At 40.0% G+C, this 22693-nt stretch overlaps 1 protein-coding gene across 4 annotated transcripts in view; it reads right to left on the minus strand.

Annotated features, from left to right (window-relative positions):
- SCAPER (S-phase cyclin A associated protein in the ER) overlaps positions 1 to 22693 on the minus strand; it is a 161336-nt gene that overhangs the window by 114915 nt on the left and 23728 nt on the right. For all 4 annotated transcript variants that reach the window (XM_042824624.1, XM_042824622.1, XM_042824621.1 and 1 more), the window contains exons 4-8: positions 17226 to 17296; positions 14342 to 14533; positions 4820 to 4920; positions 4232 to 4348; positions 1927 to 2084 (exon numbers count right to left, since the gene is read on the minus strand). In XM_042824624.1, coding sequence (XP_042680558.1) covers positions 1927 to 2084; positions 4232 to 4348; positions 4820 to 4920; positions 14342 to 14533; positions 17226 to 17296 — 639 coding nt within the window. The remainder of the gene's footprint in view (positions 1 to 1926; positions 2085 to 4231; positions 4349 to 4819; positions 4921 to 14341; positions 14534 to 17225; positions 17297 to 22693) is intronic.

A 22693-nucleotide genomic window follows, 5' to 3' on the forward strand; every position in this document is an offset into this window, starting at 1 on the left:
ATAACATTATAGCATAGTAGGAAGAATCCTCCTCCAAACCTGAGTGCATCTAACAGTTGTGCAGAGTGCATTAGCCAGCAGACAGGCAGAGCAGATGATACACAAGACTCATCTGCGTCAATAATGCATGTGAAGAGCCTTTGTAATTCCCTTTGCATAAACTTCACAAATCCTCCTGTACTCCAATCAGCAAAATAAATTTGATTTTACAGAAGTGATACACTACTCTGTGAGAGATAATGCGCTGCAAGGAAACTATTCAATTTTTTTTTCATTTAAAAATTAGAATTCAGTCATGAGAGAAGTCACTGAAGTTCTCCTATGCTGGATGTTAAAGAGAGTAAACAAAGTCTCTGCAAGGAATAACTTAATTCTAAACATGAAATGTTTGAAGTCTGAATCTCGCAGTACGTCTGATAGTAAAAGTTACTGAAAACACTTAGGCCAGTTCTACATGACCTAACTGGAATTGCTCTTTTTGGAGCTCATCAGCTGCAGGTAATGGCCAAGAACACACCAATTCTTCAGACTTTAAAGCTCACGTAAGAATAAGGCCTTTTGTTTTCTTTCTAGCATCCCAGAAAGACGTTACTGAGATGGAAGTGCAGATCAGTTTTATTTTCTATGCAGTTACTGAAGTTGCCCACACCAAGAATTCCTAATAAAGATAAAACAGCTTGAAGTCCGTCATGGTAATGTGTGAGAGAATCAACAGAAGAAAGTTTCTTTATGAGTAGTTTTAACTGCTCACAAAAATTGAAGATGGAATTACTCTTTCACTTACAGTGCTGATAACTCAGCCAACTGCTACTGTGTTCAAACCAGCTCAGTGCAACTGAGGAGTTCCATTACACAAACAGCATCCATCAGTCCTCATGCAAACAACTACTTGAGGAGTATGGTTTTGATTCTTCCTTTCTAAGCATAAGATCTGCATGCTACTGAATTCAGTTATATTAAACTGCATGACTTGGACACGGTATTTTAGATCTGATACATCGTGTTTCTGAACCACCATAAAGGATTTCTATTACCACTGGCATAAAAGTACAACTACACTAAATTAATACGATCTGTTGCAGTGACTTTCAAACAATACTTCTAAATTTTACTAGAACACTGATCCTAGCCTGCTGTTTTTGCAGTGTCAACTAAGTTCACGTTTCAAAAACCCAACAACTAGAATCTCTAAATCCTGTGAATGCCAGCGTCTGCAAAAAAACCTAACTTCATACGCCAAGAGGCAAAGATTTTCATGTTTCCATCTAAGCACATCTCTTCTAGAACAACAGACCCCAGCCTCAAGCATTCTCCACAAAGCATCTTCAGAGAACAACTCATTACTACACGTTGTAACCTTTGTACTGAAGTAAAGAGCACCGTTTTCAACTTTAGTACAGTTCTGGTAATATCAGCACTTCAGCTATTTTAGAGAAACCTAGGCACATATTGCTCTTAGGAGATTATTTGAAACTCTTTTTTAAAATTCAATTTATTTGGCCTGGAAATCACAGCCCTTTTTTCCTACTGTGATTCTGGACATAAATGATGACACACAGAAACCATACATACAGATTTTTCATAGAAAGAAATTGTGTTAAGCTTACCCTCACCTTGCTCTCAGTTTGATTACCAGCTTGCAACCAAAAGATCTTTCTTGGGGTGATTTGCAATGAAATTTTCACTGATCAATTTATAGCTACTGGAAATACAATGGAACATTACCTGCACTTGAAAACACAACTCTGTCTAAAATTTACCCATTATAGTGATAAAGCTGTAGTAGTCTTTGCCCTCCATCTGTGACTTAGATTTTAACATCATACAAGGCAAAACGAGACATTTTCATTTGAAGACAAGTGACTCTTTGAACCAACTACACAGTGCGTTTTGCAAAAATAACTTAAGCCATTTAAAAAGACTTGCCATTTTTTCGGGATGACTTCTGTATTGGGGCTGGCAGACAGGTCTGTGTAGCTGCTGACTCAGGACCGGCCGCTTTTCCATGGTTGGCTTTTACCTTATCAGCCCAGCTTACACCAGAAGGAGCCAGGCGCGTTGCAGAAATTGCCACTGATGGGTTCCTAAATGAAAATCATAGCTCTTATTAGCATCTAATCAAAGAACAGAACGGCTCATTAGGAAACTGACGTTCAACTCAGTAACAAAGCACATGGCAACACAGCAACAGCAAGTTGAGCTGCCAGGTACTACCCTAACAGCCTTTTGCATATGTCCAGGCACAGAGAGGACAGAAGGACACACCAAGCAGCGCTACAGCTGGAGAGAAATCTTCATGTGAGATCCCTTATACACAGAACTCAGTGAAACCAAACGAACAGGAAGCTAAATTCTCAGGTTGAAATTTAAAAAATGCCTAATGGTGAAAGAAAGATTCAACATTGTAGCAATGCATAAACAGTTCCCACAAGAAACACTCTCTAATAGCAAGTTTTTTTTAAATGATAACAATAAACACATGGTGAGTATTTGCAGCCAAATAGAACAGCCCTTCTCTTGCATCTTCCTGGCTCCTGCCCAACTGCACCAATGAACTGCAGAGATCCGGCTGCAAACACCACGCATACGAGGAGTCAAACTGTATGTACAGGAAGTCCATTAAAGTGCAAGTTGAGCTGTAAACCTAGACCACACAAATCCATAACATGCTCTGTTTTGCTGGACAGTTGAGTAAACAAATTAATACATCCGTTTTCCACTACCTGTTCCACAGAAAGAAATCCAAAAGGCCATCTTCCCAACTTGTGGAAAGATGCATTGCCTGCCTCAATGTGGCACTTCTGGGACTGTAGTGCTTTACCAAATATTTTAGTTTGCCTGCTGTAAAAAGTGACCATTTTCAGTACAAACCACCAGGTTTTATTTATGTGAATGCAACCAGTTTCTTTTGTTTGTTTGTTTTTTTACTATATTTGAAAATGGTAACATTCACTCCATTCAAGAAATGTCCAATTATCTTCAGTAGCATGAATCACTGTATCTGCAATCACACAAGTGACTTCTCTCCAAGCTTGTAACACTGAGTAAACCGGTCCAAGAAATCCAGCTGCTCCACCAGCTAAAGCAAAGTAGGGACAAAGAAATAGAGATCTCACAAGTTCCAAACACACAGAAAAGCCCTACATAACTGGACTATTCAATATCTTAAGCCCAGTGGGACAACAAGAGGTTTATCAAGGCAACCACCAAAAAAGAGCAATATCATAAATACCCGACTAGTGTTCACAGCCCTCATCAGTTCTAAGGGGAAGTGATAGGGCGTGAGAAACCACAAAGACAGACTGACCAAAGCCCTCAGAATGCACTAGGATATGAACTTAGCTACAAGAAATAGCAGATATTTACAAAGCAAGGTATACAAAGAGTGTATACAAAGGCACAGCAGAAGTGTCAGATCAGACTTATTTCCACAAGCACTCCAAGATGAGATGACAGGTCCCCCCCAGTTCCTGCACCCTATCTCACGTAGCTCCATGCAGCTCAGCAAATAGAATATCAGGACTGTGCAAGCATTGAGTGACATCTCCTTCACCTTACTCCCACATTACAGCAATTTACAGTGAAAAACTTATTAAACACATTTTTGTATTTAATAACCACAGATATAATTGAATCCTTACGATATTAACTTCAGGATTTTTAAAATAAAAAGGAAGAACTTTTATTTCCTCCATACTCAGTTTCTCCATTTGATTGCTTGTGCATGTTTTCCTCCAATCATCATGTATTTAAGCAGACAACCTCTCTAATTTTGTTTCACACAGTCAAAGTGAAAGATGCATTACTCTACCATATAACATTTTATATTTAAACCTGTATCAATTTTGCTGCTCATCGTCTCACTACATTCAGTCTTTTTGATCGATATTTACTTCAACAGATGGACACCTGCACAGCACACAATTTTAAAATGCACACATTTTGACCTTAGTTTTGTAGCAGGGAAAGAGTATTAAACAGAAAACACGAAATATGAATGTAATTGTATTTTAAGTTCAGGTCTTTTGATCAACCAATAATTAAATACACAATAAAATAGGCAAAAATTAACTACTTGACAGGTTTCCCTTTTATAGAGCATTTGTGCAAGAAAAGCATATGCAAATGTGTATATACAATTTAATAAGCAGCAAAGTCACATTATTATGGAATTTTATCTGTTTCAAATGAATCCTTATGTTAGCTTTAATAGACTTATCTGTTCTCATACCCAAAATTCAAACTTCTCCGAGCATTTGATGTCACACTGATTCTGTCTGATGAGGGACTTGGGATCACGTGGCGCCCTGGAGACATTTTCTTTACTTCCCAGGCTAGTGAAGTAGGCCTGCAAATTGAGGAAAGAAGAGGTTAAAAATGACAAGTCCACAACAGTCCTCTATCTGCATCTGTAAATGCTATGCAGCATTATGGAGTATTGCTGAATGTAATCAGACACCTTTGCAATTGTTTCTACACCAAATCCAAACCATATTACCCAGAATCAGATCAAAAAACCATTCACTCTTGCAAACTACAATGCCTACTTAAAACAGTTTTACTTCTCAAATACTTCACTTCCAAATTCTTTTCCATTTTCAGTACAACTACTCCCTAGTAACACTACGAGGGACTAAGCACTATGAGAACTCCCACTAGGTCCTCACCCCAAGTCTGTCCAAAAGAAAAGTTTCCCCCCTGGTTCCCCACAACAGACATTACAATTTTCCCAATTTGTTCCATGCCCGCTACAGACAAAATTTTATCAACAGTAAGCATGGGATATAAATGAAAGGAAAAAAACCCAGCAGCTGATTACCTGCTTTGAGCATCAGCCTTCTCTAGCTTCTCTTGCAGCTGTATCCAGTCAATCAGTGCTTTGAAGTCCCTCACATAGTTATCGAGCATCATCAGGACTTCCTGAAAAGCAACCATTACATCAGTCTCTGCATTTAAAAAACAATCCTCTCAGTCCCCAAACAAGAAATGAATAGAAAGAAAAAGAAAGAAAATCTACTGCTCTGCATCTTTCCTGTCAAAAATAAAAACAAGAAAAACCCCGAAAGCAAGAAATCTTAAATTTTGATGTGAAAGAACATTAAAACATGCATTCTACCAAAAAAAAAAAAAAAAAGCATATTTTCTAAGACTTCTGCAAGATCTAATGTTTAAGGACAACAGAGCAAAATTTTTCTACAAAGTTATTCCTAGCAAACATAAATATCACTGCTGTTTTGGTTTTGCTTTTTGTCAGTCATTATCCCCAGAAACATACTAGATGTACTTCATGAAATATGCAGAAAAGGTATAAATCCTTATAGCAGGAAAGTAAAAACTCACTGCAAATGATTAATCTGTTTGCAGAGTGAAAAATTAACAGTTATACCAAGATAATTGTATCAGACAGAGGGAATTCCTTCTGGAGAATGCCAGGTGGCTGCAGTACAGTACCTAACATGGGCAGAGCAGCAAGCTCAAGCTCTGTCTTGTTCCTGAGGGCTTCCAAAAGATGCAGGGATGAACGAATGCTTGTACCCATCTAGGTTTGTGACAGATACCCTATTGTCACAAATTATCAGCATGATCACACTGATTAGGCAGCTTTTAAAGGAATCTTATGGTAATACTTGGAGAAGCAACATGAGAAAGCATTGGATTTCATTTGTGGAAAGATTGCCTTTGACATGAACTTACCAAGAAACAAACAAGATGACCTGCAAAACACAAAGCTCATATTCTCCCCTTTGATTAGTGCACCTTCACAAGTGAGGAAGCAGACACCAATTGTGACTTTTCCAGCATGGAGTGATTACCTGCCGAGACCTTACAAGTTCAATACCCAGATTATACTTTTCAACCATTAGAAACCAGTTTATTTTCTACCATTTTAAAAGTCACTTTTGAACTACATGGAGTTGCTGAAAAATTTCTGCGCTTTTATGTTACCTGATCACTGAAAGCTGCATTTGTGAACACATCTTACAGTATGAAAGATTTACATATTGTCATAAAGTAGCACAACTGAAAGAGATCTTAAGAGCAAACTAGTCCATCCCACAATTCTGGGTAGGTTTAAACACACTGCCAGAAATCACATGGACATGCTGCAGTTTCATTTGAACACTGTAAAACCTCAGTTAAGAAATTAGAGGAAGACTGCAAATGATGCACTGCTCTCCAACACATAAAATGAACTGTTACGAAAAGACAAGTTAACTCCACGTTACATCAGGAAGAAATTCACTGATAAAATTGATCTGGTATGAAATGGGGAGGTTGGTGGCCCTGCATGCGGCAGGGGGTTGGAGATTCATGATCCTTGAGGTCCCTTCCAACACTGGCCATTCTGTGATTCTGTGAAAATGTCAACAGCTGAGCAGTACAGAACTGAATGACTTGTTTCCAACACAAATATCCTCATGTTTAACTTCCATCTTTCCAGTTTGGACAAATGTGTCACTGCAGTAAATACTGAAAGATCAGACTCCATACAGAAACAATCAAAAATTAAAAGCAAGATGGGATCCTGCAGCCCTTACTCAGCACTTATGTCTTTCCACAGCAAAGTTCCCTGAGCAACCTGTGGCTCTCTGCTCCAACATGGCCAAGAAGGGAGCCATTTTTACAATGCACAGAGGCAGGAAATCACTCATGTTCCACATGTATACTCAAAGTCTCATTTCCTGAACATGACAAAAAGCACACACACCATCAGCCCGCAGACCTGATGATCACCCACAGACATATTAATGCATTTCCAAAGCAGCTGCTTCAAGATTACATGCATCAGAAACAGAAGTTTTCACAGACCAGTGAACACTGGTCTCTGAAACATGCATGCAACACTGCTCTATGAAAACATGTTGGAAGATCCATAAATGAAGCTTGGATTCTGTGATTACGATAAAAGGAAAAATATGAATGACTTTCTCCTGATTTGGAAATTCTTTTCTATGCCAAAATCTTAATTGCTCCATTAGGAGAAATGTTCCTTTCAAAGTTATTAGAGGGAAATATTTGGGGAGTGATCTCAAATGTGTAAGTTCCTAAGGGCAAAACAATAAACATTTCAGTACTGACCACTGCAGCTAGTGCCCCAGTAAAGCTGGCTAATGCCTGCTTTTGTAACATCACTTCCTACCCAGCTTTACCTGTAACACAAAAAGGATCTTAACACACAGACTACTGTGTAACGTTTACCAATGATTATTCCTTTTGTTTAACAAATGCATGTTTGAAAGCCAGCTTCAGCTTGCATGTAAGTATTCACTAGTAGGGATGACAGACCCAGAGCATGTGCCGTCTGTTATATCAAAAAAAGTCACACAAAGTCAAACAATACCACTGCTGACCTAAAAGTTGCTCTTTGTTTTGAAATCCTCCACAAGAAAGCAAACAAAAATCTTTCTTACAAGGCAGTTAGTTTACAACACGAAAATAATTCATAAGTAAGGTCTGCTCCAAGGCATGAACAAGGCGAGTGTTTGAAGCAGCTCTTTTTTCCAGTTTCACTAATAAAATTTCAGCTTTCTAATTCAATTCACATCCATTTCAGCTAGCCTATGCTAAGTTGTGCTGACTGTTATTAACAATGAGGGCATAGAAAGCAAAATTTAATTCTGAATCATTTACTTTTCAAGTCTGTCACTGAGATATTCCACCAAAAAAAAAAAAAAAATCCATCTGAACATGAGTTACATTTCTGAATTTAGTTGGCACAGGGAAAAGACACAATAAATGGCTTAACCTATTTTAAGGAATGTTTAGCTACACATTATCAGAAATGATCAGAGCAGAGCCATGCAGCTGTAATCCGAGTCATGTTCTACGAACAAGGGAACACAAACAAGACAAGCAGCTGGAGCTGCCCCACATTCACTGATGCACATCTTTCTCCCTAAAGCTATGAGGGCCATTTTGTCAAGCAGGATGAAGCAGAACAAAAGTGGCTCTGAAAGCGCCGTTACAGGCATCCAGATAACTACATATAGATGTACAGCTAAAATTACCAATTAGTTTACCAATTGGCTGCAACGGATTCGATTGGTTTGTAATTAATTCGAGTAAGCGGCGCACACGGCAGGCCGGTCGGCGCCATCCCTTTGTCCTGCTGACACACAATCCCAGCGCAGGGCTCCAGGGTCCCGGACATCAATACAGCCCTGTGCCTTACCTACGGCACGGAGGAGAGCAGATATACCCTGCGGTGCTGAAGCAGTGGAAACTCGTAGCACTTGAGAAGGTGCTGACAAAAAAGAACCTTGATGGGGCGGACTATGGCTGCGCTAGAGTCAAAACAATTTTAAATCCCATTATTTTTCAAGGTCATAACCATCCTGCACGGTTTTTAAAGAGCCAGTTCAAACTGAAAAAGAAAGCAATGCTGTTAAAAAAAAGTAGATTCGAGGAAAACCACTGGCATAAAACTAAAAACTCACAATGCAGCTCCTGTTTCTCCCTCTCCTCCATCATTCGGATGCACAGTCCTGCATGTTACTAAGGAACTTTCTGGGCTTTTCCTTCTCTGAATTTCCTGCAGGCATTCAAGGCCAGGCTGGATGTGGCTCTGGGCAGCCTGGGCTGCTGGTTGGTGACCCTGCACATAGCAGGGGGTTGAAACTACATGATCACTGTGGTCCTTTTCAGCCCAGGCCATTCTGTGATTCTCTAGCTCTCAGCAATTGGTTCCCTCTTTATGTACGTATTTATCTTTAAGCTGTGCTTCTGTCCTCTTCACTTGGCTGATCACATTAACTGCTTTTTAAACGAGAAGGATCTCTGTAAATAGAACGGCTGTATCAGGATAATTCTATATTCCTGAATCAGAACTGTCTTGACTTGGGCCCTAGACAGGTTGATCATAATCTCTGCAAACAGAGGCTCACTGTTTGGAAGCCATGTCACTGTTTGAAACATCATCTTCTCCATTTATTCTCCCATGCTCAAGTAAGGAGGAGAAAAAAAGCAATGCAGAGAGGAGAAAAAAAAAAAGGGGGGGGAAAGCACAGGAGATTGCATGATCTTAAGGTCACTACAATTCAAAACTGCAGAACGTGGTGGAGAAATGAACTACATGACCACAACTGTATTGTCACTTATTCTTAAGGCTAGAAACGCATAGTAACAGAATCACAGAATTGTAGGGGTTGGAAGGGACCTCCAGAGATCATCGAGTCCAACTCCCCTGCCAAAGCAGGTTCCATTTTACAACATTTTACAAATTATGCACACTTTGTTTTGTTTAATTATCTGTAATGAATAGTTTAGGCTATGGTTTTAGTTGAGCAAGTTATTTTCATGCACTGCAGTGCACTTCAAAAGGCAGCCCACGTTCCTCCTACCTTCAACTTTTAAGTTTAATCGTATACTTTAGTAAACTAGCTCAGAAGTCAGGGGATGCACACAAGGACTTCACACTTATAGCTTATTTACCCCCAGAAATACATGCTGTCAAACTTGAAGGGCCAGGAATGGGATCAGCCAGATGGCCAATCAGAAAATACAATGGTTTTTTCAATAGTTGGCTATCCACCCTCAACCCACGGTAAAAAAAGAACGAATTGTCATTCTGAAAGATCTCAGCTATTTCCAGCAGTGAGGCTGGACGCACTCTCACTGCTCCATTTGCTCTACTGCCGGTTCTGGTGATTCTGATTCAGCTCAGAAGATGACAACGATGAAAACGTACACATCCCAAAAGAGGCAGAAGTGCTCACAGATGAGATGCTCTCTTGGCATTGACTGCTGCAATACAGTCACACGTGTTTATTTAGAAAGAGACACACACATAACTCCTAAGTAACTTCACTCTCAGAAACAGAAAACTTCTTTTTTTTTTAAATAAAGTGCGAAGCAGCAGCCTGCCATTCTCCTGACACATCCCAGCTGCAGAATTCGCCCTTTTCTAACAATTTGAGAATGTCTCAGAATGTACATTCCACTAAACTTCACTGAGCTGGAAAACTCTGCCTTGTGAGAAAGACAGAAAATGAATTATACACGTTCTAATCTATGAATTGTTGTCATGGGTTTTCAGGGATAGCCAGAATCACCTTGGTTTTATTGAGTAAGATGACAGGCCAGCATACAGAATACACTTCAGTTCATGCTGAAGTTTTCCTAACTGGAAATGTTCTTCTAGGGTGTTCCAAGATAGAAGACATCTGTCCAAGGAAGTACAGCAATGGCCAAAACGGTTATGGAATTGACAGAAATACACTGAACAGATGACTCTGATAGATAAATAACAATCAATGATAAGAATTCAGGTGAAGAAAGCAAGAGATGCTAAATCTCAATTAAAAAAAAATCACTTAGATTTTGCACAGCTTTAGTTGTTTTTTAATTCCTTTGTAAAGTCAGAGAAAACCAGGACACCAGAACAAGAATACTGCATCCAAACAGAATACTCCAAGGCCTTTGTTGAGGAAATAAGTTATTTCAGAAGCCCTCCTGGGATGCTTTCAGGATTTGCATCACTACAAGAACTGAAATTCACATATAACAAATAATTTCCTGCTGGAAGTCAGAAGTATTTAATTCAGATTCTGTACTTTTTTTCCCCTCCATGGAATCAGATATGTGCAGCTATAAAACTGAAGTGCATGAAAAACAAAACAAAACCTCCTATCTCCCAGAAAGTGAAATGGACAGAGTAGAACAGGCTTTTACATCAGTGAAAATGCACTCAGGATCCTGTTTGGATCAACATGACCATTGTACTGAATCACTGGAGGTTTCCTTTCCAAAGTCAGGAAAACCTTCAATTTTTCCTACCTTTGGCTTCAACACATCTAGAAACAGTTTTATTTCCTTGGCTGCCTCATAAGCCAGTAATCAGCATGGATGTCTGCGGGTCTCAGCCTGCATACAGAGATGGGAATTGTTACAATTAGCATATCCTGAACTAAAAACAGCCCCCACAAGGCATTCCCAGCAAGAGACCCTAATGAAGCAAGTTCCTCTCCCCTTCAGGGAGGCCTTCAATCAACTGAAACTATGGTAAATCACTCCCAGAGATCTCCCTGCTTGGAAGGCCTGGAATGAAGCCGTTTCAGCTGGTTCTTTTGCAGAACACCATCATACAATAGGTCAAATCTCTTAAGAGAGAGGCTTTACCCACCTCTTCACAGCATCTCATGTTTTCCTTTTTTCTTTTCATAGGGAATAAACAAGAAGAATGAAGCTGTTTGCACTGAGCTGTTCTCAAGGCAGCTACCTGCAAGCATTACAAAGGTGGAAACTGTCCTTGTCAAAATCTGGTGGGAACATACTAATTACTAAATGTTAGGTAAAAGGATAAAAGTTTGTGCAAGTATTAAGTAAAGCCAAACAGAAACCTACAAATAAATGAGCTATTTTTTATTTTTTTTTTTTCTTTCTTTTACGTCATAAAATCCATCCTTTTCAAAACAGAAGCAGCTGAAGTCATGAACTCATCCCAAGGAGGAGTGAAAACACACCCATTAAATTTCAGGTAGTCTGAGAATCTTCTGGGTCCAGCTGGTGGATCCAGTTACTCAAACTCCATCAATAAGAAGTGGGGTTTTTTTGCTGTTAAATATTTTATCTCCTCTATCCCAGCTCCTGAGATACCAAAAACCATAGAACAACTGCAGCAGAAATTTCTCTCCTGCATTAACCAAGCTTCCCCTGGCCATGGAATCTGCCTTCCTATCTGCCTTCTTCCATCCACAAAGAATTTTAGACTCCACTCCCTTTAGGATACAGAAAGCAATGCAAAGGATCCTTGGTACTTGGACAACTTCTTTGGGTCTAAGCTCAGCACTCAAACCCAAAAAATACTGGGCACTACAAAATTCACATAAACATAAGATACACACGCCTAGCTAACATATAAAAGCAGCCATATTTGTTCAAGGTTACAGTTGTTGTATCTATGCATCTCCACCAAAGTGATTCATGCACAGTAAGATGATCCATAGATTTGAGAATCCATTATTTCTTTTATGTATATTTCAAGCATCTTCATGCAGAGCATCAGAGTCGCATCCACCTCCATGGTTTGAGAGTTCTCTGCCAAATCAATAGCAAAACACCACCTACAGCAGTGCCCAAAGTTGAGGGAAAATACACACGACTGATCTTCTTACACACATCTCCACTGCTTGTACCCTCACCACAAACCTTCGTCTGCAGTTTCAACCACAAGCAGCCACAAGAGCCCTTTCCCATTTGGGAGCATCAAACATTACCTTCAGTGACAAGATAATCAATAAAACGATACCAACTTGTAAGACTACAGGAAAGCAAAAGGTCCAAAATCAAAACTGAACACCTGAGTTAACACAAAGGTTTTGGGTGCCTGAATTTTTTTTTTTTTTTACAGAAGCTCCTCTTTTAATGTCATCTTTGCACAGCTGAAGTGTTTAAGTAGAACAGCATCCCCCATTTGACCAATGCACAGGTTTGAGGTGCCATTTAAAATGCTGGCTTGTGAATTCAGTTATCTACAACTGAGATTTATCTCAGTACAAATGATTTTATCAAAATCCTTTAAAAAACCCAACAGATAAACAATTTTACCATCTTGGACCCTTATTTAACGTTGTTCTCCACATATCTCCTGTAGTAAAATTAAAACCAATACTGAGCTGGTTTGTCTGTCGGTAGCTTGTGTATCGTTTTAATACCGAGCTGGTTTGTCTTGTGTATCATTTTAAGCAACACACACTTTCCTCCATAGTGTAAAAAGTCAGCAAAAGTAGAACTAAAAGAAAAGCGATCCCATTCCTGTTCTAGCAGCTTTAGAAAAATACAGAATGGAAACTCCTTGAAATATTCTTACACTGAGTACTTCTTCTGTGGGAAAAATGTAAGAATGAGTTTACCTCCTATTGCTCAAAGAGGAAAAAAGAGTGACTCACATTTATAGTAATCTTTATAAGATAATTTCACAAACAAAAGCCTGAAGCACAAATGCACGTTCCACCTGCTAAAGTAAGGAACTTTTTTTTTCTCAAGCTGAAAAGAAAGCATTTTAAAAGTAAAAGCAACATGAATGTGACATAAGATTTAATGACACACGATGCTGACCATCCTTGTTTGCAGAACATGGCTGGAAAAAGCAAAGACTGAGTAAACAAGTAATCTGATGCCTGTGGATACATACATCACTGTCAAGCAGCTACGAAAATGAAGGCTTTCCACTTGGGCTATAGAGTATTTCCATCTGAGAGCAGATCAAGTAGCATGATTAAAATGCTGAATGATATCTAACCCCTAAAATATGTGATAATGATACAAATATGCTACTGTTCTTTCGAGCACAGAAGTTTAAAATGGTAATCTAATTACCATGCAAGGCTGGCTGATTTTCTTAGACCAAGAAATTCTTCAGAGTTTCCTGAGCAGGAAGACAGCTCAGTATCAACATGGTAAATTGTGTTAGAGCAACCCACCATTTGGAAGCCCCTAGCTACTGTTCAGCTTTCCAATCTGCTTTCAATGAAATGTATTTGTACACTAATCTTAAAGTCAATTTGGCAGTGTCTGATTACAACACAGAACTAGATACATATGATAAGAAAATTGTTTACTTAAATTGATACCTATAATTTTTATACAGTGATTAGATAATCAGTTCCAGAACGCGTTGAGTTTTCAGCTGTATTTAACAGGAATACTGAAAAAAAATGCATCTTTCACTTTTCTTTGAAAATGCATTCTTCTGGCTTCTCTTAGTGCTTGAAATTAACTCCATTTCTAAAGAGCAAATTACTCTGTGAAATGACAATGGTTTTTCTGTGGATCTACTAAAAAAAAAAAAAATCATAGCTTGGGCAGTATAGTTTTACATCTTATTACAAATACAGCTTACCTGAAATTAGGGAAAACAATCCCAACCACACAGTGTTTATGCTTGACTATCCATCACCCTCTTATCACCACAGAGAATCAGAAGAGTGATAACTAATTACCAAAAAAAGTGAGTAATGTGTAATTTTGGCATTTAAACAACAAGCCAAGGAATGGGGAAAGGGCTGAATCACAACAGTGCCACCTACAGAAAGGAACGTGATAGGGAAAAAAAATAATCAATGTTCCATTTGAAAATTAAATTAGAACTTAACAGAAAAGACCTAACGACATTATGAAAATCACACACTTCAAAATTGGTCACAACCTAAAATGTTTCCATCATGTTAAATCTGAATAAACACGCCACCATGTTTCCTACTCACTAAGCTCCACTAAACACAAAGGCATGGAAGCACAAACACATTTCTGAGGCTCTAATTCCTTATTTGCTGCACAGAGCGGGGAAAAAAAAAGCGATAAGAACCACATGGCAGCAGGCAGAAAAATGCTGAGCTCTGACCTTGCATTCTACCACGCTCTGATCTGATTCACACGTAACGTAGATCTCATCAACTGCCCGTCTCAGGTTGTCAAAGAGGAACGCCCAGTACCGAGCTCGCAGATCAACTTTTCGAGGCTGCCGTGCTTTTGTTGGGCTTTTGTCAAAGGTTTTCTCTCCTGCTGCTGTTAACTTGCAGTCTAGGGAAGTGTTCTAAAGAAAAGAAGACAAAGGAAAACAACAAAGTACAGTAATGCTGTGCAATATGTTTTTTCACAATACATTTAAACTTTTGTAAGCAAGGAGTTCCTCACTGAAGACTGTGCCATTCCATTGACTGCAGCTTTTAAAACGTGCTTTCTTCCCTTAAACAAATACAGCCAACATGCAGAACCAATTTCTGATTCTCTGACAGTTACAACTCAACACTGACTTTGCACATTGCATGATACTCTGCCTCTTACACACATTGCAGTGTTCCATTTTCTGACTGCTTATCCCATAGTACTCACTCTGACAAGAATGTGCACCCAAAGATGAAAGTAAAGTTTTACTAGTAATCATACCACTAGCGTTCCAACACAGTTCAACTCTTATTACCAGGACACCACATACAACTTTGTTTCTAAACTCTCATACTGATCTGTGAGCATTAAGGTCAGCAAAACACTGTTGTGATGCTGGTGTAGCTAGTTCCCAGACCCATGCATTATGGCCAAACTTCAGAGAAGATGCAAGAGCTGGGTGAGTTATAAAAGAATCTCTCCTACTTGAGAAGACCATTTGCAGAAAGATTTTCACTCACCATCTGGTTAACACTGCAAGCTCAGTTCAACCCAGCATAAGTGCTGAGCTGCTGAATCAAGCTGATGCCAAGTCTGAAACTGTTCTTGTGCTGTTCTAGCTTGTAATGAACAGCTTTTGCTGCAACAAATCTGCTGACTGATTCTCAGTGCTAATATGCACTAATTGCTTTAGTGCTACTTTGCTGCACAGATACAGGGGACTGCCAACATGCTAAATATAATGAAAACAGAGGAAAACATCCGACTGCCTGCATGAATGCTGGCACAGAGAGGAGCCACAAATACCTTCTTGGAGGTACATTATGCATTTGTCAACCTTGTGTGTGTTCATGTCAGCCACGTGGGGACAGTTACTCAACAGATATAAACTGTCACTTACCTAGACACATGCTCTCCTGTGTGAGGATTGAGGAGCATCTCCTCTTTACTCTCCTTGTAGTTAATTAGATTTCTGTGACTATCTTGATAACCACCAGTGTTGTTTTGGGTATATGTGGGAAAGTACGAATGACTGAAGTGATGCTAAAGCAGTTAAAACAATTTGTTTTCCAAAACAGATTCAGTAACACGCCCTGGAGTTGTGAAGAGGATGAGGTGTGTATTTATGCTCAGGAAGACGAGCATAGGGAGAGGAGAGGAAGATGAGGATAGGACCACACGAGTGAGTTTTCATCAGTCTATTTCCTTGAGATCTGCATCCCATTTACAAGCAGAGGAAAATTAAGCCTAAATTGCAGTAGGAAAAAAAAAAAAAATAGTTGAATGTCACAGTGCCAAGATGCACAGGCATTCAGCAGTGCATTTCAAACCTTCACGAGTGTGTGGAAAGAACCTGATGTGACAACTATGGGGCCAGCTTTACTGCCCTGAATAACGTCTAATTTGCCCAGAGAGGTGCTGGATGCCCTGCCCCTGGAGATGCCAAGTCAGGCTGGACCAGCCTCTGAGCACTCGGATTTATCCCTGTTCATTGTAGGGGAGCTGGACTAGATGGCCTTTAAGTGTCCTTTCCAACTAGAATCATTGAATTGTTTGATGATTCACTAGGAATGCTCTGTTTCTGCAATGTAGTCTCAGCACAGCAGTCCCACACAGAGCAGTCACCAAATAACAATAAAGTATTCTTCTTCCGAAAACACAGTATTTACATAATTCCAAATGACAAGAACAGACAGAACTCCAACTACGGAGCACGTTACTCCCTTCCAAAATGTTCTGTGAGGCTAAACCAGCTTAGGGCACCCCAACCGTTTCAATAAAATCCTTCCCAGAACATGTAAACTAGAGCACAGTGTTTGTAACATCCTAGGGAGCAAGGAGAGAACAGCAGGGTAAGAGAGGCTGAACTACACTGTGAAGTTAACATGCTTGTATTTTAAAGATGTAAGCACATTCCTATAGGAGCAGAACATCTTGTCCATAGAAAGAACGCGTTCCATGTGCTACATTGTCAAAATCTGACAGGCTGTAAATGTTAGATGGCTAAAGACAGACTCACACTGTCACTAATCAATGCAAAGTAATGGTTAAAAATATTAAACATTAATAAATACTGCAGTATTACTATATTAAAAGTAAAATTCTATCACTCACATAGGAAAAACTTGACTGAGTGCAGTACCTTCTAGATCCTTGTCAATGAGACTTGTTTTCTGGTTGTGACTCTGCATTCATCTGGAATGATTTATTTTTTTTCCAAAAGAGGATAAACTGAAATTTTAAACTGAAATTTCTCAGCCATTAGCCAGTGAGGTCAGTAAATACAGCATTTCCTTAATTCAAATTTGGTAAAGGTAGCCATTCCATAAGAGCAAGCTTATAGGAAGAATCTCCTGTATGACTTCGTTGTTGAGCTGCACTGGCCTTAAAATAACCTTAATGCCAAAAAGTCACGAATCCAGAGATTAAGAAATGACAAAAAGAGAAGCTGAGGAATACAGACTAAATTGTGGCATTTTTAAACCCCATTTTGAGGCCTGTATCCTTCACAAATACAACACAGGTATACTTTTATACAAATATTCTTCAGCAAATAATGCATCAATAGTATTGTGAAACATTTTTATGCTGCAAATTTTAAGACAAAAAAGAGTAGATACCTGCTTTGCAGCCTTGTGTTTCCCTTGAGACACCGTCTTTGCTTTTCCACCAGCTTGCCATTTGGATTTCCCTGCAGGAGAAGCATTTTAATAAAACCATAATGCTTCTGATTAGATTCAGCACTTTAAAAATCACATATCCAATCTCGCAATGCACTGATATGGGCACAATTAATGAGTTAAAAGGTTAATAAAATTTTACATTCAACAGTTCAGCATGAGGACGATGCCAGAAGACACACAGAAAAAGAAATTACAAAGAAAGACAAAAAACTACAGGCTTCCTTCAGCACAGAAGTACCTGCAAATGGGCAGCGCCTCTGAAAAATCAGACAGTTACAACTGAGATGGCAAATATGACACTACTTTTCCATGCCAACTGCAAAATGCCTTCAGTAACTGTTCCATAATATCAAGTATCATTACAGAATTAAAAGGAGGAATATGTTTCTCAGAATATTCACTTGTAACTACGGCAAGAGTACCGCCTAGCGCAGATCCACACCTAAGTAAAAGTTTCAACATATTTATCTTGATGAAACCATGCAAATAAATGTATTAATTGCATACAGCTCCCTCACAGACCAGGGAAATGGCTCTTGAATTTCAGAACTGCTCAGTTCTGTCTTTAGCAGTACTTAAGCCAAATTTGCTAACACAGCCCAGCTGTTCTACATTGCTCTGGTTATGTAGAGCAGCTGTAAGCCTGTCTTAATCAAGCAGTTGTACAGCTGGTTTGCATCACTGCCTGTTGGAGGGAACAAGACCTTTAATTTTCAGGCAAATTTAAAAGTATTTGCTAGATAATTCATTTTTAAAATGTTACATTAGCCAAAACAACAGGTACAAATTAATATATTGGAATCAATTTAGCAGCATTCCAGAGAAAAGCTGATTCAGCTACCAGATGTATTACAACTTCCTATCTACCAAAAAGCTTTAACTGTGCATCAGTTCTGTCACAGTCACAGCAATATTTCAGTCACCAAGGTCTCCAACCCAAGATCTTCTACATTCTGCAAAAAGAAGATTTCAAGTGCAGTGGTACACAGAACTTGCCCAGGGAAAAGAGATACAAACCAGCATGGGCACATTGGAATGGAAAAAGGGTAGATGATGGGTGAAAGAAGGTTGCTATCTCTAGATTCTACAAAACACAAAATACCAATCCACTCCTCAGAACTGGGAACTTTCTGAGCAAGTCACCTGCAAGGATAACAGCAGCAGCTTTCAAGTGCTCCTACGGGAGGCAGACACAGAGACAAGAAAACTCACATAAGCACTGTGTGTTGCAGAAAAGTAAATGCTGGGTGGTAATGACCATTTTTTAAATCAACAATGCCTTCAGTGTACAGGCCAGAAAGTTTTGCCTCCGATAAGCAGTCACATTTTCAAGCTTTTCTCATTTTCTTCCTGCTTCCTTCCTGTCACCCTTTCTGCTTCTGTGCTGACGAGCAGTGACACACCACTGCTCCATGGTGATGCACGTGTAGCACCATGATACTGGCACTGCACTGGGACACAGCAATGGCACATGAAGGGCACTACCTGTGGCATTCACTGAGTTTTATGGAAACAACAGCGACAAAAGATGACCATCCTGTTAGCTATTAAGTTGTCAATATGAAATATAGAAAGCAGCAAAGTTTTGAAGCATTCAGGGAGCCAGGCATATTTTATGCTTGAAGTCCATTTCCTCCGTGTCTGGTAATTAGATACGAAACACGCTGGATTTGTGATTTGTGAAGACTTCCTGTCTCAAAATGCTGAAGCATTCATATCTCTAAGAAAAAAAAGCTACTGATAAACTATTTTCAGAAGCTTTCTTTTACACTAACAATCTCAAAAACTATCAGCCAACATCCCTCACAGCTCTCTCCTCAAGTAGTTCTACTGATGAGAGAAATGCCACTACCACCGTTGTATCTGCTTCCAAAGAGCAGCAGTCACTTCTCTTCCCACTGAGGCAGGTCCCAACCTTGGTTAAGTATCCTGGCCTCCGTTTATCACCTGATCTTTAACCGAAACAACGTTCAACTGAATTTGTTTTCACCTCTCTGAAGGAATCTGTGGACACCATCATGGTTCTTTGATCCCCCCCAGCTTTTTACTGACACCATGAGAAATGGGCTTTGCCACCTCCCGTCTCACATCCCTGCAGAAGGCTGTCTCTGCTGCAGAGCCCATTTTACTAGCTCCAGTGCTGCACTTGCCTGTCTTAAGCAACACTCCTGCACAGATGGGGAGTTAGTATCAACAAAGGCAAAGATGTTTGCTCAGAGGAAGCACTGGACTGGACTGCCACGCAGGTGAATGAAATACAAGAACTGTAACTTACAAGTCCTCAAGAATAGCTTTCCCTTCGTACCATATTGTGCCAGCTACACTCAGCTCTGTGCTGCTCAAGCTTACCCACAGTGTTTTCAGTCATGACTCTTACACCTCCTCACTTGCCACAGAGAGCCAATTTCCATCTCCTTCACACATACTGCAAAATCCATTTATTCACCAAGCTCTTGCTAAAGGAGCAGATTACTCTGCAGGCTTGCTCAAGTATGCCAGCGACCTTTCAACCAATAAATTGTGTTTCCTTATGCTGAGATTCTCAATCTATTGCGTGAATTTTACGTGGCTAGAACCCAAATGACTTTAAATAAGAAACACAAAGGGAATGGTTACAAACAAGACTTTCCAATTTTTGACATTCCTCAAAGTTATAAAGCAGTTTAATTCTGAAGACAGAATATCAGACTGCTGCATTACTCACAATTATAGCACCCTCTCTCTTCCCAGCATGCAGTCAACTGTACTGTTAGCCTATCCCAAAAAACAGAACCTGCTGCTTGTTAATGAATTCTGTGGAGGAATACCATAATTGCAACAAATTGAATGTATCATCAATCAATGCCCCTTCCAAATAGGTGCCACTGTGTTTTGCTCCAGGTAGGTTTTCTTATGTCACTGCTCTGCACACAGGCAGGATTTCAGATCTGACACAACAAGGGCACATACCACACCAAAACCTGTAGCACAACTGCTACCTACCACTCCAGAAACTGCTCTCCTTTTTATGGCAGTATTTCTTACTGACAGGAAACAGGTATTTCCCTTAGGGAATTAGAAAGTTTGGGCTGCAGTTCATATCATGATTGCTTTCTTATGGCTTCTGCATAAAATACGAGGCTCCCAATGGAAAAGTTAAATGGTAAGAGGAAAAAGAAACAGAACAAAACAAAAAAAGAGGAAAAGCAAAGATGCACAGACTGAAAAAAATGAATCCAATATTTTAAATTTAACAGCTCTCTATAGCACTAATACTAGGGATTTCCACACACTCACTGTTTCTGCAGAAAAACATCCTCATGACAAGTAACAGTTCCTAATACAAAGTGTTAAATCACACACTACTGCTGCCAGTGCAAAACCTCTGAATGTTATGAGCAGAAAAAAAGGTGCACAAAGACAGAACGCTGCTTGTACAAATGGGATGCAAGACTGGCTCGGGCAACCTGAACCTCTGGCCTGATTTACACAGCCCCTGAACAAGTACAAACTGTCCTAATTCATAATATTGCTGTATTGTTCCTCGGGGACGAAATACATATTGAAAGATCAGCAAAAAATGAATCATGGCTCACTGACATACAAACCCTCTGTGCCAAGACAAGGGTCAAGAGATAAAGGACCTGGTCTGCCAGACTCTCAGCAGCCAGAAGCTCCTTTCTACAGGGCATGTTTCCACTGAGCAATTAGCACCAGATCCTTTGTGCACAAAAAGAAAAAATAAAATCAACCAGCTCACCATTTACTGGAGAGGTTTTGGAAAGAACTCTCCACTGGCAAAAAGTGTGACAATTACAGTGGGGCCTTTTAGGGCCCAAAGAAGGAAGTGACCACAGCCACCGGGGTTTCAGTATCATGCATAACAACTCCTTAAAGGCAACGATCTAACAAAAGACAATGATTCATTTCCACATTCATTTTTCATGCTTTGGAAGAAAACTCAGAGACAACTCTAATTCACTCATTTTCCAGGAAAATGTCACACACAAAGCTTTGTAAAATAATATTACAAGCAAGGCAGAGCTAAAAAGGTACAGACTCAAAATAAAAATTGAACCAACTCACCAGTAGCTCAAATACACTCTACGTTCCTTTCCCAAAAACTCCTTCATTGCCCAAAAATACAGTTATCAATCTTCCCTGCTTAGATGTCATGTACTACCAGTGCAGTAATATCAGTGGATCTACCACCATACTCAAGAACACACAAGCCACTGCAAGACTAGCTAATAGATAAATGCACCCTCTGGAGACAGATACAAATGAAGCTGCCAAAAGAATGCAAAACTGGCCCTCTTAAAAAATCCATGGACTCATGATAATAAGCAGACTAGCTGCAGTACGTTATCCCAAAGTGTTCTATTGTGTGTGCTCCACTTGAGCAGATTATGGTTGTGTCTTAAGCTATTACCTTTTTCTTCTCACTTTCTATCCTTCTACTTTGGCTAAAACAAAAGCAAAGTACCTTATTTGTTTCCCCTTGATCAAAAATAAGAAACCAGCCACACGCTGCTTGCCTGCTTGGGACTCCTCACGAGAAGGGCGTCAAAGCTTTGTGTTCAGAGAAGGCAAGGGAGCTGTGAGGGGTCTGAGCACAGGAGTTATGAGGAGCAGCTGAGGGCGGCGGGTCAGTTTGGAGAAGAGGAGGCTGGGGGCAGACCTTACTGCTCCCTACAACTGCCTGAAGGGAGGTTGCAGTGAGGTGGGGGTCAGCCTCTCCTCCCATGTAACTAGCAACAAGAAGAGAGGAAATGGCCTCAGTTGCACCAGAGGATTCAGGTTAGATGTCAGAAAATACTTCTCCAAGAGAAAAGAGTCAGGTGCTGGAGTCACTGACTGTAACACAACAGAAAGCACAGCAATAACAGAGGGGTAGCAAAGTCCTAGGCTGCAGCAAGAGAGGATATGTTCAAATGCAGCAGCTACGAACGCAGAAACAAAGGGAAAAAAAAAAAAAAAACCTGCTTACCCTTGAAAGGCCTCAGTTACACAGAAAACTCCAACAAGACCCCCTTGCCTCCACTGCCAATGCTTAAATGAGGTCTGGCAGTGGATCCAGGGGTGGATCCTGGCTCTAGCCCTTCCAGTCACTCATGTGTATTGCATACACCTGAGCTCCCCTAGGTTGGCCCTGCCCTCCCACCAGGTGCTCAATCACTGTTTCAAGCCATGACTTGCATTTCTGCTACGCTGACCCTGGAGGTGCTCAGGAAACATTGAGATGTGGCTCATTGGGAAATATTGGTGGTAGGTTGGACTGGATGATCTTGGAGGTCTTTTCCAACCTTGGTGATTCTTTGACAACTGGCTGCTGTTTCATTTTTCCTTGTTACATGTACCTATCAAGGATTCACAGCACATCTTTCACTGCTGACCACTAGGAGCTTAAAAATCCCACCACACAA

Source organism: Centrocercus urophasianus, unplaced genomic scaffold (assembly GCF_019232065.1).
Source record: "Centrocercus urophasianus isolate 14NV4802_14NV808 unplaced genomic scaffold, USGS_Curo_1.0 seq_23, whole genome shotgun sequence".
NCBI classification, from domain to species: domain Eukaryota; kingdom Metazoa; phylum Chordata; class Aves; order Galliformes; family Phasianidae; genus Centrocercus; species Centrocercus urophasianus.